This window comes from Corylus avellana, chromosome ca7 (assembly GCF_901000735.1).
Source record: "Corylus avellana chromosome ca7, CavTom2PMs-1.0".
In the NCBI taxonomy this organism is placed as follows: domain Eukaryota; kingdom Viridiplantae; phylum Streptophyta; class Magnoliopsida; order Fagales; family Betulaceae; genus Corylus; species Corylus avellana.
Window position 1 is genome coordinate 25,696,441 of NC_081547.1, and position 16,102 is coordinate 25,712,542.

The 16,102-nt window shown below is 36.5% G+C and overlaps 3 protein-coding genes across 6 annotated transcripts; 2 read left to right on the plus strand and 1 right to left on the minus strand.

Annotated features, from left to right (window-relative positions):
* The first annotated feature begins 607 nt into the window (after positions 1-607).
* LOC132188060 (WPP domain-associated protein) lies at positions 608-6,950 on the plus strand. Its single transcript, XM_059602471.1, has 6 exons — positions 608-2,391; positions 3,163-3,289; positions 3,386-3,487; positions 3,652-3,719; positions 3,819-3,831; positions 6,657-6,950. Exons 1-6 carry the CDS (start codon positions 608-610, stop codon positions 6,948-6,950), a joined length of 2,388 nt encoding a protein of 795 aa, XP_059458454.1.
* Positions 6,951-8,563: 1,613 nt separating this feature from the next.
* On the plus strand, positions 8,564-11,368 carry LOC132186142 (V-type proton ATPase subunit G 2-like). The gene is made up of 4 exons (XM_059599969.1): positions 8,564-8,713; positions 9,990-10,103; positions 10,745-10,845; positions 11,069-11,368. The coding sequence occupies exons 1-4, from the start codon at positions 8,629-8,631 to the stop codon at positions 11,210-11,212; spliced, it is 444 nt and encodes a 147-aa protein (XP_059455952.1). The 5' UTR covers positions 8,564-8,628; the 3' UTR covers positions 11,213-11,368.
* Positions 11,369-11,457: 89 nt separating this feature from the next.
* On the minus strand, positions 11,458-15,110 carry LOC132187172 (uncharacterized). 4 transcript variants are annotated; one of them, XM_059601386.1, is made up of 8 exons: positions 14,846-15,110; positions 14,516-14,735; positions 13,963-14,359; positions 13,230-13,367; positions 12,979-13,138; positions 12,077-12,230; positions 11,843-11,983; positions 11,458-11,737 (listed from the first exon to the last, which is right to left on the minus strand). In XM_059601386.1, exons 1-8 carry the CDS (start codon positions 14,968-14,970, stop codon positions 11,543-11,545), a joined length of 1,530 nt encoding a protein of 509 aa, XP_059457369.1. In that variant the 5' UTR covers positions 14,971-15,110; the 3' UTR covers positions 11,458-11,542. The 4 variants fall into 4 exon arrangements, with proteins under 4 accessions (XP_059457369.1, XP_059457368.1, XP_059457367.1 ...); XM_059601385.1 differs by having other exon boundaries at positions 11,843-11,986; XM_059601384.1 differs by having other exon boundaries at positions 14,516-14,738.
* Positions 15,111-16,102: the final 992 nt, after the last annotated feature.

The window sequence follows — 16,102 nt, forward strand, 5'->3', positions numbered from 1 at the left end:
TGGGACGTCAAGATGGTGCTTCTCTTGGTTTCTTGGTTGGATCCGATCCAACAATCTTCAATGCTTATTTTTTTGTTGTGATTCTCCTCTTCGACTCCTGCAGTAGGTATTATGATGACAGTCTTGCTTCGGCTTTGTCTCTTCAAGCCACCAATTCTCGTAACCAATCTAATGAGTCGGTCTATTTATTTGGCCCATTCTCGATAACTTTAGAATATTTTTATACTGTTGTGGTTGTTTTGGGACTATTGCCAGGTGCGCATCCCTTTGTTTGTTAATTTTCCTTTTGTTGTACTCTTTTTCTTTTTCATATTGAATTTAAAAAATAAAATAAAATAAAATCTAAAATAGATCAGTTGTTTTTTTTTTTTTTGGGGGGGGTGGGGTTATGAAGAACAGGTCAATTAAACCATCCACTTTTAAAGGGACAGACGAGAAAAAAGAGATCACATGCCCATTATTTTCATTGACTTTCCAAAGTTGCCACATCATTGAAAAATTCTACCAAGCTCAACATTCTTTCTCTGCTTGCTCTGTTCATCCCAATGTTGTTTTCTTTTATTCCCATTTTCGTTCATACTATAACTCCATTGTTTTCTAGTCAAAAATGGACGAGCTTTTTGGTGGGATCGACGGTAGATGCAGGGTTTCTATAACAGATTCAACCATGATGTGGATTGTGCACCAAGCAATGGATAAAGCACACGAGAAAGTAAAATCCAAAGAAGGGGTTGTGGAGCGCTTGAATGAGATATCAAAGTTCTACGAGTTGGCTGTAATGCAGCTAGAAGGGTGTCTCAAGTTTGTGCAAGAGGAGACAGATAGCTGCATTCTTGAGAGCAATCATGAGGAAGTGCTCGCAGATTTGAAAGAATTCAGAGACCGCCTTCATGGGCGTCTTAGGGAATCCGAGCTGGCTATATCAGACAAAGACAGAGAGTTGACAGAGAGAGTAAAGAATGAAATGAAGCTTAGGCAAGCTTTGGAGCTGAAAGAAAGAGAGGTGGTTTCCTTGCGTGCTGATCTTGAGATTGAAAGGAAAAAGAGTGAGGGAATTGAGGAGTTTGTTGAAGACAGAGATATTGGTGAGTTTTGTGAGCTGAAGAACTCAGTGGATCAACAGGTGTGGAATATCAAACAAAAACTTGAGCCTGATAGTTATCAACTTATAGATGAGGAAAGAAGCAGAGGCATTGACAACAAAAGGATTGAACAGATGGGATTGGATATAGACATGTTGAAGGAAACTTTAGATATTGCTTTTGAAAAGATGCAGAGGGCTATTTTTTCGTCTGAGATGGGGCCCTTAGAGCAACAATGGAGATGGTCTGTAGAGAAAGATACCATATCTATATTTATTAAAGGCTTAATGAGTAGTATCCAAGATACCATCATGATTGATAAGGTTTCAGTTTCTTATGCAGTAAAAGATCAAGAGGAAGAACTGAAACAAGAAAAAGAAGATGCAAATTTGCAAACCATGATAATAGAGGAGGCCTATGTTACCCTTCTCAAAGGTTTTATGAAAGAATTTTTCATTGAATTATGTGATTATGATTTGGAGTGCCTGATAAGTGAGGGTATATATAAAGGGTTTTTCAGGGAAACGATTATACAGTGGAATGAGAACTTTGAAAGCAGCAAAATTGAAGCCCAGATCAGAGAAGAGATATATTCCTTTGTCTTTGGTGAGAGCATCAAAAGTATTGTTGACACTGCAAGTACTTCTGCATCAAGTCAAAGTCAAGAGTTCAAACTTCCAGATGATTTTCTCCATGACTTCCCAAATAGTATGGAGTTTTTCCAAGTTGCAGAAGGTCTAGGAAGGGAGGATGCTTGTATGCTTTTACTTAGGGAGATGGTGAAGCAATTGAAGATGGACATAGATGCTCATAATATGGAGAATCTGATCAGGGAAGATATATATCAGTATGTCATTGTTGAGGCAGCCAAAGATGCCTTTATCTTACTTAGAGAAGCTGAGCCTGGAATCCAAGACTATATCACGGGAGACAAGTCATATAATGGTGATCAATCAAAGGAACAAACAGAAAACCTTAACCGTGTGGGCTTGAAGAGTGAAGAGATGGAAGAGCAGGAGATTCTTGAAGAGCAGAATATTGATGAGGAACATGCTTTCAGCTCAGTAAGTAACAAGCTAGAGAAGGCCTTGCACCAGCTGGTGAGGAGTAAGGTAATATTAGGGGAGTTTGGGGGTAGTTTAGGCATCACAGTTGGTGATTTAGAAAAGGTTCATGCACATGCTGGAGGCCATGAAGAGGGGGAATTAGATGAATCTGATTCTGTCTTCTCACCTCTCCCAGTATTACTGCAAGTGCTTGTGAATTTTGAGCGTGTAGTACACCAAAAATTAGGAATGAACATTTTGAGGTACTTCACTTATTCATGATTTATATCATTGTAAATGATCATTGCTTCATATATATATATATATATATATGGCAACTCTTCCAGAAATGGGTAGTGTAGCCTTTTGGTGTTAACGATTAATTATCTGAGCTGTTTCTGACTGCATCTTGGAGATCATATATAGTATACTTTTAAATTGCTTTCTAATATCTGTTTTTCATGTTGATTCTAGTATCTACGCGATAGGTTACTGAGGTTGGGTTGTGTCAGGAAATGGGGTCTAAGTGAAACAATTATTTTATTTACCACAATAGCTTATTTCAAATAGGAGAGATCACAAAACTCCACTAGGACCGGAGAATACCATAATTTCACAAATACTTTCTAAAATTCTTTTATTTACAGCCAAATGGTCTTTAAATAGACTATAATGAATAACATAAAAAATGATAAGATTTCAAATATTCAAATAAACCCTAATTCTACTAAACCTATCTCATCTTGATTTTATCCCTATTACTACGTACGTATGATGGGTCATTACGAGACAAATAGTTCGAAGCAGGGACGGAACAAACACCCCTTTATAAAACTTTTCCTTAAAATATATAAATAATTTGGCCTCTTGTTCATGCTTTGATCCCCCGATGAGAAATTTTGGTTCCGTCCCGGTTCAAAATTCATTATGCCATGCTTAAACCTTACTTGTGTTTCTTCTACTCCATTTCATACTGGTTTTCAAAGTATATATACCTTGAGGAGAATAAAACTTCTTTTAACACCTCTTTATAGGTTGGAAGAGGTGAAGTACAATTTAGATCCCCTTGTTGAGCTTGTTGCTTCGCTGAGAACTAAGGAATTGCTTTACAGGAAGGCATTTGTTAGGAGATGCCACAATCTGCACAAGTCTGAACTTGAGGTTCTGAAATACATTCATGTTCCTCACATTATGTGTAGCTAGCTAGAAACAATTAAGCATGCTCAGGACTCCTTCTTTGTTGGGATATATATATAGGTAGATTTGCTAGGTGATCAAGTGGATGTGCTTCTGGGCCTACTTGAGAAGATATACACAACTCTGCATCACCATTCACCAGCTTTGCAGCAGTACTTTGAGGTAATCGTTCACCTCTCGTTTCAATTAACTATTTTACGTGTTGAGATAAATGGTGTCGCCCTTAGTATGTTTTCTCTTTCAATTGTACAATTAATGTTTTTCAATCCGTAAAGAAAATGGCTTAATCATCATTGTGCTCACTGTTTTATGTGTTCTTTTCCCAGGTCTCAGACATTTTGAATCTGATTAAGAAAGAACTAACAGGAGGAGGTGTTCATAGACCCAATTATGAGTAAGATTAGACTTCCCATTACTTGGAATTTGGCAGATTATCTTTCTGAGCCATTTTTATTCTCAATCTCAAGTTTCTGTGTTGTTCCATCAATGGCAGGATACGAACTTTGGTCGGTCCATGAAATAATTCCACTCACTTGCAAACAGATCGATATAGGCGTATATACACAAGGGAAAGAAAGTATCTTTTCCATACGTAGCTAGCTTTATGTTTACGTTTTGATTTTTTAGTATTCTTTGGCCAATTGTTGCTAATATTGTTTATTTAATCACTCAGTAATTAATATTTTAATACTTTTCTGGCAATAAGCAATCCAACAGGTGCAGAAGCAGAGTTAAAATTTTGGTTCACAAGAAGCAAGATTAAAAGATAGAGTTAAACAAAAATTGATAAAACTATATTAAAAAAAATAACTGAGAAAATAAATAAATAAGTAATTCAACAAAACTTAATTAATTATTGTTTAAAACATATAAATTTAACTTATAATTTATTTTTTCATGCCTAGCGTTAAAATGTTTAGTTGTCCTCGATGAGTTTTCATATTTTGGAATCTCAAATCGCTGTATGATTTCTTTTTTGCTGGATTAAAGTAGTGCCATATTTTTTCAAATTATATTTGTGAAAAATTATGGTTATAGAGACCTATTCCTCCAATTTCTTTTTCAAATTCATCATCAAACATGTGAGACCTACAAAATCAATGATGGATTTGAAAGAAATATAGATTGTTGATGACAGTTTTTCGAGAGGTGATGTAGCACCAAGTCCGAGAGATGCTAAGCTGCAAAAGAGGAAAATAGGATAAAAGCTTGCCGATGAGGGATAGCTCCAATGCCTAAGTCAGTTGATGATTTGAGAGAAAGAGAGCAAGTTGGCAATAAATAGCTTGAGAGTGATTAACCTATCTGGTGTGAGCTTCTCTTTTATAGGCATTAATGAGCGGTTAGCATTCCCCGATTCTCGGCCCCACGTTCCCAAGAATCTACCTTGTGCAATATTGGGAAGGTTGATCATGGGATCGTGGAGTTGGTTGATGGCTCCGCCATGTTCATGGCCAACATGGGTGGCGCTCCTAGCTCGGACGTGCTTACACGTAGCTTGGTTTGGCTTTGCAAGCTAGGCCACATTCTTAATGAGCGTGGCTTATCTTCTTAGGATTGTGAGTTTCCCGTTTCACCCTTGGTGAGTTGATATATTTGGATAAGGGCCTTTTCATGATGGGCTTGCTTAAGGTAAATAACCTTCGAGGCTTATTAAGTATTTTGTGGCCGATCTTACCCAACATAGATGGAATGAAAAAATAGATCATTAGAGTGGTAATTAGGATTTTTTTTGCTTAAGCAATGATTTATTGTCAAATCTATCTCGACACGAGCTCGTTTAGAATTTAATTGGGGTTAAATAAAATCATTATTCTCTATAATCTCATGTAACTATAATTATATATTTCATACATATATAATCTCATGTAACATAACTATAATTATATCATGTGATTATATATATATCAACAATTAATTTAAAAAGGGCAATTTAAATATAAATTTTATATAGAAATTTTATTACTTAATATAAACTATATATTAATTAGTTAAGGTTTTTTGGTGAATCATGAGGTTATAATTGCTTTTGACACTTTGACAAATTTGTTGAGAATTCTGTCACATATAATATTTAAAATAAAGAAATATTATTTAATAAACTCTCATATTACTGATATACAACTATGGTGATGTGGCAGTGAAAATCAGCCATGATTTTTTCTTGTTATAAGCTTTTGTTGATCCAAAGGCTGACTTTCACTATGAGGTCATCAATCATAGTTGTAAGAGTTTACTAAATAGCTTTTCTCTTTAGAGTAATGTTAAAAATGTGCATAATTATTCTACAATATATATATATGTGTGTGTGTGTGTGTGTGTGTGTCCCCACAAGAGAAAAGAAGGAGATTCGAACTAGTGACTTCTGCTTCATTAGGCGTTTGAGCTACCTCTTGGGAACAATTATTCTACAATATTGATGTGATAGTCTCAATCAACCATTTGATATTTTTTTAACAAGAATTGATTCAATGGTTGGTTGGTCCTAACACGTCTGCATAATAAATTTACAAGATAGTTATACGATAAAAATTATAATTTCTAACATTTACACTAATATGCATAATAAGGGCCTCTTTTTGTGTTTTTTTTTTAGCGTTTTTTTTTTAAGGTGGGATAGGCAATCAGAGGTAAAAAGAATAAAGTAGATAAACTAGTTAAATCTTAGGCGGGCCATAGAGACGTTTGCCCCCTCTCTCGCCCCTATCGCCCACCTCGATCGGCCTATTGGCGTTGTCTATATGTTCTGGTTGTGTTGTGTGTGATGCCAATGGCTCAAATAGTTGGCGTGGCGCTAATGTCCTTTTCAGCTTCATACATAAAGCGTTGCCTGGTGGTAATGGTGAGACATGCTATTGGACCTCTTCCCGTCCAATTCTTGTGAACGGAAAAAAAACCCACAAATTCAATGATAAATTTATTGAAGGGAAAAAAGACCAATGAGAAGGAAAAGAATTATTGGTACACGGCGGACAGGCCGGCAGCCTTGCTGTTTCGGAGTCGTTAAACAGTGTAAACCGGCCATCAAGAGCCTCCAAGAGTCGCAATTAATACTAAAAAGAGAAAGGTTAACATTTGGCAACCTCCCACCTCAATTTCTCCCATTTGATTGGCGCATTCAAACAAATATCCTATTGGCATCTCCGCTGTCATCTTTAGCCTTACCTGATTCTCCCAGGAATGTGTATATATAATAATAGTATATAGCACCTCTATTCTCGTCAACTTTTCTTCATTTCTTCTTACGTGCTCTCATGGCAGGACTGCTTACACTTTGTTTCATTTCTATTCTACTACTGTTTCTCTTCCCACACCTTAACATCAATTCCAGCGCCCAACTTGTCCCGTCACCGAGTCCGAATGCTCCGCCAAATACTACTTCTCCTCCGCCACTTCCACCACTACCACCACCCAGTCAATCGCCACCAGGGGCTCTGCCGCCAGGGAGTACTCCCCCGCCTCCACCACCATCCAATCATCAAGAGGCTCCGCCACCATTATCCCAAGCAAGATTTTCTTCTCGGGGACGGAGTGCCGGACAGAAGGCGGGAATAGCGATTGGAGTGTTGCTTGGGGTAGGAGCCTTGGTGTTGGGAGTGCTGGTGTACAAGAAACGGCGCTCTAATATAAGAAGGAGCCAGTAAGGAAGGGCAGCCAGGACACCGGTTCTTTAAGGTTGCAGGGATTCTGGCTTGTTTTCAAATGTTTTGGCCATATATATATATATATATATATATATTTTTGAATCTCTTTAGAATATACGAAAAATATATATTTTCTATATATTCTAACAAATATCTAGAAGTGAACTTTGATATTTTAAGGTCCTTGAATGTAATTTCTTGATGGTAATACAAATTTAAAAACTCCAATGTGAATTTGGGAGATCAGAGAAATCATCTCACTTCAAATTACTAGGAGTTTAGAGGCATCATCCAAACATCATGCTCTTTCTCTTTCTCTTTCACTTCAAGCTAGCCATGGCTAACCAGGTACCTTGTCCACCTGATTCAATCCCTAGCAATCTTTATATTTGAACTTATACATTTGGTATAAAAGATGTGCAAATTCACCTTTAAATTTGTTTCAATAATAAATTTGCAAAAGAGATTGATAGAGACGGGCAAAAGATAAATGTATAACACCTCTCAATCATTATTTATTTATAATTCTCAAAGTGTTACACACAAAGAATTAAGTCCATTTCAAACAGATATTTCATTGTATATGAGTAAGGTTGAAAATTATTTTTTTTATTTTATAAATATTTTATAATGTTGACCTGATAGTTTCAACTAATTCTTAAATTAGAAAAATAATTTTAAAAATTAATTGGGACAATTATATCAACATTGTAGAATAATTTCTATCCTTACTCATTTAAAATTATTTTGAGTCTACAGTGGCCAGTGACTTGAATTCGTTTGATAACACCCTTGTTACCAAAATCATTTCTCCTAATCTTTCAATATTTTTCATGTATATTCAACTAAAGTGGCATACTCAATCCACTCTTAAACTAATATTAGACTCTAAAACAAATATATATATATATATAACTTTCAATTACCATAATGTCCCAACCGAGTCCCAGTGGTTACCTAATTAGGTCTCGCGAATCCTGACAATGGTTCGATTGGGTCTCGGTAAAGTCCCGACGGTGGCTCAGCCAGGTCCCGGCGAGTCTCGACGGTGGCATAGTACTGTCCTAGCGGGGTCCTAGCAATGTCGTGGTTGGGATTGTTGATTTAACAATGAAATATTCGAACTCAAAAAATAGTTTACGATTTTCAAAAATAGAAACAATTTCTTATAAATTAAAGAAGCTTTTTCGATCAAACCGAAAATAATTTTTGTTGACTATTATTAATTTATTTTCCATGCACTAAATACTTGAAAAATACATTAAAAAATATATTTTTACGCCAAAACAAATGGAACCTTAATTTTTTCCCCTAAGTTTTAAAACATGACAAAACTAGCATATCAGATTTTGGAAAAGATCGAATCATCACCTCCAGTTTGAAAAATTAAATGGGACGAATCACCCCCATAGAATTTTTCAAACTGGAGATGGTGATTCGGTCTTTTCCAAAATTTAAGGAGCTAGTTTTGTCGTGTTTTAAAATCTATGAAAAAAAAAAAAAAAAATCTCAAACTCTAAGAAGTAAAAAAGTTATTAACCCAAAGAAAATGGAAAATAGCATTTCCACCAACTAAAAGGATATATTTTTCGCCTTCACATCCTTCAACAGCGCCACTAAAGTGGTACAGGAAAAGATCAGTAAATATGGAATTTGGGAATGCAAAACACGAGGTTCTCTAGTTTACGTTGTAGTACGTTTACCATCTCAGTACTTTTGCATCTTGGCCAACCATCGTTTCTCATGTTGTCCCTTGTTCCTTGCACTCTCTCTCTAACTCTGGGCATATCACTGTGACTGTGCTTGCCTTTGTCTCTTAGATCTTTGATTAATGGTTGACAAGTTTGTTTGTTTTTTTTCGATCCCATGATCTGAATTTTCAGTTGTTGAATCTAAGATAATGTAAATTAAGGAATATGTTCCTGCTGATCAAACACTAAATGGGTTTTTGAGAAAGAAAAAAAAAAGTGACTTTTATCATTTTTGTTCGAGAAAAACTAAATGGGTATTGTTAGATTTTATCTTTAGTAAAGTTTGGACCCAGATTTGATGGTTTTGTTGTCTATGTGGTGTGCAAGATAATATTTTTTTGTAAAATGTGTTATGTTAAAACTGGGTTCTTTGTAGATGATCATATGAGTTGGTGTTTAAGATGGTCTGTTAGATTGGTGTAACGATTGTTTGATTAGATTCAAGTTCCACAAGATGTAGCCATCAGAATTTGCAGACTTGATCTTGCTTTTGAAAAGCTTGTGGATAGCTTTAACTTCTGGAATGGTTAAACTTTGAATCCCTCTCGATCGGGAACTATTTGAAGCTGTTAGTATTGATTTAGTGTTTAGTGGCCTCACTAGTCTTGTCAGGCCATTCCGATTCCAATTGATGTAGTTTATTTTTTTCCTCTATATATTGAATGAATACTTTCAAGTTCAATGGCTTGCAAGCATTTTGATAATTTCCTGCTGCTTTTGTATCTGTTCTGTTTTTGTTTTTGGGTGTCTTATTTTTCTGGTTAGGGAGAGAACTTTTTGATTCTTTGAAGATGGTGATTCACTAGTTATGCTGGTTCTGACTTTTACAGAATCTCGATTGATTCACTGGGCCTAAAGTATTTAATTATCTTTGGATAGTTTGTTATCTCATGTAATTTCTTAGCAATAGGTCCAGCATGCAGTGGTTCATGCTCTAGGATGCTAGAGTCCAGGTGATCCATCTTAGAAATTGTTTACACCTTTTAGGGAAATCTGCTATACTGTAGCCATGCATAAAACTAGAAAAGGGGGTGGGGGTAATGTTTATGGAGCTGACACCAATGTCTGTTTACAGTGATGAGATCATGCTTGCTTGTAATCATGTGGTTTTTGCATTTTGACAATAATCCAAACATGTTCTTAAAAGAATATGAGGCACCAAGAGTCGGCCCTGATTTTTGAACTTGATGACCCTATCTATAATCCCGTGGAAGCATCTTGTTATTGTATTCTCAATGAATTTTAATTGCATAATCCTATCTATATTTCAGTTCAGCTGCATTGGCAGCTCTGGTATGGAATCTAACAGGGGGCAGAATGGAATTCAACTACTGCTGGGAGCTGAACAAGAGGCTCAGCACATTGTCAATGCTGCCAGAAATGGTAACTAACGTTTCCTTTTCTATATGAAATAATAATATGCTTGCACTTGTATGCTTACTGACATGTTCTAGATATGCGATGGGAGAGAGTGGGTAGATTGGGCCTCTGAGAGAAAGGTGAGGCAGTGATGGTGATCACCTGGCTCTAACTGAGTTCAAACTGGGAGTTTGTGAGTGGGCAGGATATTCCAAAGTATCTGAGAACTGAGCCTTGGAATAATATCCTCCCAACATGTTGAGGCAATGAGTCTTTTCGAATATTAATTTTTGCATGAGCAAGATTTCTTCTAGAGTTAGATTGGAAAATAGTCTCATGCATTAGATTGTCAATTCTTTGAAGCCATGTTTTGGCATTAGAGTAAGATATGATATCATGATCTTGTGGGAATTCACACAAATGTGAACAATGCAATGCAACCTTCTCCTTAAGTAGTTGAGATTGACCATATAAATCCTTTTTCCCAAACTAGCATTATTTGGCGGCATATTCCTGTAAATTCATAGACAATAATGTTAAATTTTAAATCTTTTGTGCTGAAACCTAAGTTTTGGACTGAACAGATGATGTGTGTCTATTTGTGTGTGCGGGTTTAGTGCTGGATGCATGCACTGATTATACTCCCTTCCTTTCTGTTTCTCCAGATAAATTGGCCAGATTAAAACAGGCCAAAGAAGAAGCTGAGAAGGAGATTGCTGAGTTTCGTGCTCAGATAGAACTTGAGTTTCAGAGAAAGGTTTCGGAGGTAAGTATTTGATGATTGTTGAATTTCCATAAATGGATATGCTTTTGACCAATGTATAACCCCTCCTCCCCCTGCATCTCATCCAAAGTGGTAAATTAAAATCTACATTTGTCTGCGTTATGCGTACGATGCGCGGATGAACTTTAGAATTTCTAACGCATCTATGATCTGTTTTTAGTGATATCAATGTGGTAATTGGAATTTGTTCATGTACATCAAACAGAGCAGTGGGGATGCAGGTGCTAATGTGAAGCGACTTGAGCAAGAGACAGTGGCAAAGATCCGTCACCTAAAGACACAGGCTGCAAGAATATCATATGATGTCATACAGATGCTTCTAAAGCATGTGACCACTGTGAAGAACTAAATTCCTGAAAAAGCTTGGCAGTTGCTTGGATATTCTCTATTTTGCTTCTACTTCACCGTAGAAGTTGGAAATTCTTCTGGTGGCAGTGACATTGTTTGTATTTATGGCTCCCATATTAGTTAATTTTGTTCCTTTTATAAAATAAATGATTCACTTTGTGCTATTTGATATCAATGCTCAATGCTTGAGTATCATTTTTAAAATTCATAGACTATAATGTTGAAGAATGGATACAACTGGCAAGGAATGTGATGCTTTTTCTTGAGGAAGCAGAATTAATGGTGCTTTAGGCAGGAAAAGTTTTGCACCATTTTCCAAAAGTTGATCTCTCTAGGAGCGGAATAATAGGATATCCTGCAGAATTTGCTCTACCACTATACCACATGCAAATAGTCCTACTCCAAGGAGTAAAGGCCTTGCTTTTGAAAATGCCTTTTGTTCTGTATCCTCAGCTTCTTTGTTAAGCATCATCCATGCCATAGCTGGTGGAAGAACTCCATAGAGCATTGTCATACAGTAGCCCCCCTACTCCACATTAAAGCATGAATAGTAAATATCCAAACATTATTATAACCAACTGGCATCATGTCTAAGTTTTACTATCTGATATTCTTCTCTCTCTCTACTTACAGCAATGTCAGTGGCTGCTGAGAATGCATCTGGGACAGTAGTTGACACAAAAAGAGATGGAGTGACGGCCATTGCCATAGCCGTGAAGCTAGTTTTATTCCTTCCCCACCATGTTCTTAGCCCAAAAATGTTGTTTGGTCTCTGCTATAGTTAAAGCACCGTTTGTAAGAGTTGGTGGTGTGTGGTAACATGTGAAAAAGAGAACCATTTTACTTAATCACATATAAAAGCTACCTGTAATTTCTGTGTTGAGGGAGACTGCCATGAGAAGTTATTAAGTTGCTCCTTAAAGAACTCAGAGAAGCCCAGAAGCGTGCCAATTAGTGATGTTCCAACCGCCAGAAGGGAGAAAGTCTCTACCATAATTGACACCCCACTCCATTTTACCCTGAACAGAGGGAACAGTTGAGCTTGGGTTACTTGATGTTGGTGATAAATCAAATACAGAGTTCAATGAAGAGAATGAGACAAAGCCGGCGCAAGAGATAATGCAAAAATCTCCAGAGTAAGATGCATGTAATGTTTAGGGTATCCTTTCTGCCCTCCTGCACTAGATGGTGTCTTTTCCTCCATTGTACATCTATCTCTTAGGGCATGTTTGGGTGTGCGTTTGAGGAATTTAAAAGTGCGTTTAACACTCAAAAAGTTCGTTTGAAGAAAAAAGTATCCATTTGATAAAAAAAAAATATTGAAGCGCTTTTAAGGGTCTAAAACTAAAAAATGGCCAAAACGCACTTTTAGCAAAAACTTAAAATTGAAACTTTTATCAGAAAACCCTTTTCGACTTAAAAGCTTTATTTTTCGAATACAATCCCAAACATGCTTAGTCTTTTTAACTCCCTCGTAAGGTAGACAGGAACCAAGTTAGAAGGGGTATCCTAACTATCCTTTGTTGATATTCACGTCATCTACCATGGGGCCTCTATAAAGATGCATGTAATGTAAAACATCCAACCTACATCTTTCCAAGAAAACTCTCACTGTCCCATAAGCGGAACTAGGCATTTCTAGCTTGAACTCCAGCCACTATAAAGTTAGAATTAGCCATTTTTCAGGAAACTATTACTAAATTTACTGTAGCATGAAATTTGAGTTGTATTGGTTTATTTGAAGGTAATACAGTTTTCAGAGATTACCTCATGAGCAATTCAACGGGATCAACAACTTGGTCAGCCTGGGTTGAGAGGCCAATTGCTACTGCATCCCAAACAAGCAATGCCAGCAATGGAACCAGACTACCAAGCAAAACTGAAGTCCTTATGCGTGTAAGATCACCACCCAAATAAGCACAAAGAACTGCAGTAAAACTGGGCATCATCATGAACTGGCAAACATTCTTTTCCTTGCTGAACTAAACCAAGTAAAACTTCAAGAAGATTGTCTTTACCAGGTGCTAGATCATGATATACCAAAGAAAAAATCATAACAGGAATTGTAGCTGGAACTTTTCCCCAATCACCACCTTCCCCCAATCCCGACCACCCTCCATAGACAACTGCTAGCACCTCAATTGCTAGAAGCAGACCTGCGTATCAGTTTCAGTGCACTGTTAATGTTCACATGGTGCCACTGAGGATACACAATCAGGAAAATTACCCATTTACTTGGAAGCTTCCAAAACTGTTGAGATTTTCCAAGAACATATCTGACTCAGGCTCCATTTGTTTTGAGGGAAAACCTTTTCTTTTCCTATTTTTCAGTGTTTGGTATGACTGAAAATCTAGGTCAAACCAAAAACATTTTCGGTTAACCAAGAAAATATGCGTAAAATGGTTTCCCTTTTTCATTTCTGTAAATCATTTTTCGAGTTTGAGCTTTTCCTTCTCAACCCACAGTACTTGACTTCTTTCTCATTCTCTACTGCAGGAGGTTTCCGGCCACCATTGTTACTGCCATGACCGTTGCTGATTTTCCGTTTGAATGTTTTCATCTGAAATCATTTTTTTGAAAAATAATTTCACTGAAAACATTTTACATCAAAAGAAACAGAGCCTCAATTGTATAATATAGGATTTAACAATTCAAAAGGTACACACACTCTATATATATATATAGACACACACATACACATATGCACATGTGAACATTGCAAGAAAGACAAATTAGACCCAAAAAAATACCCAGCATTGAAGTAGTAAGCCATTGATTGACTTGATCAGTGGCACGAGTCCCGCCAATGGAGATGAGCATGGTGAAGAGTGCAGTGAAGAAGCAGCCTGAAACAGAGGCTGGAAGATTGATCAAATGGAAAAGGATATCTCCAGACTTGGAACTATATGCAATCATGGAAGTGTAGCCCAAGAACACATAGGTGGCGGTGGCAAGAGTTCCACCCCACTCTCCTAGAGTCTCTTGGGCCATTGTCCTGATGGAAATGACCTCTAACTCTTTCTCTTCCTCTTCCTCTCTCTTTCCCTTCTTTCTCCTCAGAGCCACATTGACTTCCACAAGCAGAAGTGCTTCTATTAATAGAAATGCCCAACATATTACCAGAGAAATTGAACTTGGAACTACTCCCTGCAATGTTTATGGCGGTAATTATATGTTAAAACAACACATTAGGAGATGCTAAAAGAATCCCAAGAAAGAAAACCAGTCTCACGTGTTTCCCTTTCATTTCACTCACCAAATGCTTAAAAGAGTAAAACAGAGAGAAAGAGAGTTTGAGATTACTGCAGGGGAAGCCTTCTGTGGCAGTGCAAGTATTCCTGACCCAATACTGGTGCCAATAATGAGAGCAACAGCTCCAGCTATGGTCCCCTTCTTCTTAGCGACCTTGTCAGGTTCTTCTCTTGATTGTATGAAATTTTTCTTTGTCTTTTTAGCATAAGTTTTCCTTGTAAATAGTGAACTTTGCTCTTGCTGCTGGTAGCAGAAACAAGTGTAGTGGCTGCTGCTGGTGGCAGAAACAATTAAGTGGAAGCAATCATATAATATTGAAAAGATGATGACAAAAAGGGAATTTATGAGTGAAATTAGAGAAGGGAGTTACATGTATCATACATCCTGGATTTGAAGCAAATTCTTGTGTTCCTTGGATGGGTTGTTGCCAATGATGGACTTACTTTTGCATTTCTATGGATTTTGGGATGCAGAGAGGGAGATGAAGGCAAGCACTGTGAATCCATGAGGGAGATAGAGAAGAAATGGGTGGAGGGTGAATTAATGCATGTGCCCAAATATCTTGGAAGTGGTTCCTATTGTTGAGCATAGAACATGAAAAGTTTTAGGTCCACAAGAATAAGTTTGTCGGGTCAGTCCCGTTTCCTATGTACTGCTTTTTAAAAAAAATTTAAAAATTTTTTTTTAAAAAAAAGGTTTGGTGGGTCATCATAAAGTACAAAGTTTAATTCTTTAATATGCTAATAAAAATTACTATTAAATTTTGGACGGATTAATTTGTATACGATATATCAATAATAATTTTGACTGCCACATAAAAAATAAGCACCCGAAAAGTTGATATGGTATTCATGTTGCTAACTTTGATTTGATGAGGATTAGCAACTGTCCACCGACTTAAAGCGGATTTGGAGGAAAACTTTTTAGACGGTGCCAGGTGTTGAAGTAGATTTTTGGACAGTCGAATTGGTAATGAGTCTCTTGCAAAATCAACGGATTTTATCAACTTTTTTACCGCATAGACTAATTTGTTTTTTTTTATACTTACACAGAAAGTGATCAATAACTTTTTAAAACTCAACAAACTATTTGTCAAAATTTCAAAAATAATAAAATAAAATAAAAACTTTCCATGGCTTGGAGGGTCCTATCGTAGAGAGACTTTCACTAGCCTAAGCCCAATTCTAGTCTAGCTGTGGGCTCAATAAAAAGAGAAAAAGTTATGGACCTTGTTACGACTGTAGTCTGCCTCTCAATTGGAAATGAACATTGGGCCTAAACAAACGTAGCTAAATGCTTGATCAAGGCCTGAGCCACAACAACTCCAGGCCCATCTCAAAAATAGATATCCTAAAAACTCTCAATGACTAATATAAACATTGGGTCATATTATGCAAAGGAAAAAAGTTTTCTTAATTAAGATAAAACAATTCAATTTATTAAATTGACGTGTGCTTAAACTATTAAAAATACATATAAAAATTAGTATATTTTAAATAAATATTAATTTAATAGATTAAATTAGAAAAAAAATTATTGAAGAAATACTATATCCTATGCTAAGAGCTTGTTTGGGATTGCGTTTGAGAAATAGAGCTTTTAAGTTAAAAAGAGTTTTTTAGCAAAAATTTCATTTTT

Excerpts from the sequence above, each read along its gene's own strand:
- LOC132187172 (XM_059601383.1), bottom strand. The coding sequence starts at position 14,970 with ATGGATTCACAGTGCTTGCCTTCATCTCCCTCTCTGCATCCCAAAATC. Across the intron at positions 13,139-13,229 it reads ATATCATGATCTAGCACCTG|TTCTTTGTGCTTATTTGGGT; the intron begins GTAAAGACAATC and ends GTTTTACTGCAG. Across the intron at positions 12,231-12,978 it reads CCCGTTGAATTGCTCATGAG|GGTAAAATGGAGTGGGGTGT; the intron begins GTAATCTCTGAA and ends CCCTCTGTTCAG.
- LOC132186142 (XM_059599969.1), top strand. The coding sequence starts at position 8,629 with ATGCAAAACACGAGGTTCTCTAGTTTACGTTGTAGTACGTTTACCATC. Across the intron at positions 8,714-9,989 it reads TGGCCAACCATCGTTTCTCA|AGTTCAGCTGCATTGGCAGC; the intron begins TGTTGTCCCTTG and ends TATCTATATTTC. Across the intron at positions 10,104-10,744 it reads TGTCAATGCTGCCAGAAATG|ATAAATTGGCCAGATTAAAA; the intron begins GTAACTAACGTT and ends CTGTTTCTCCAG.
- LOC132188060 (XM_059602471.1), top strand. The coding sequence starts at position 608 with ATGGACGAGCTTTTTGGTGGGATCGACGGTAGATGCAGGGTTTCTATA. Across the intron at positions 2,392-3,162 it reads TTAGGAATGAACATTTTGAG|GTTGGAAGAGGTGAAGTACA; the intron begins GTACTTCACTTA and ends ACCTCTTTATAG. Across the intron at positions 3,488-3,651 it reads CTTTGCAGCAGTACTTTGAG|GTCTCAGACATTTTGAATCT; the intron begins GTAATCGTTCAC and ends TTCTTTTCCCAG.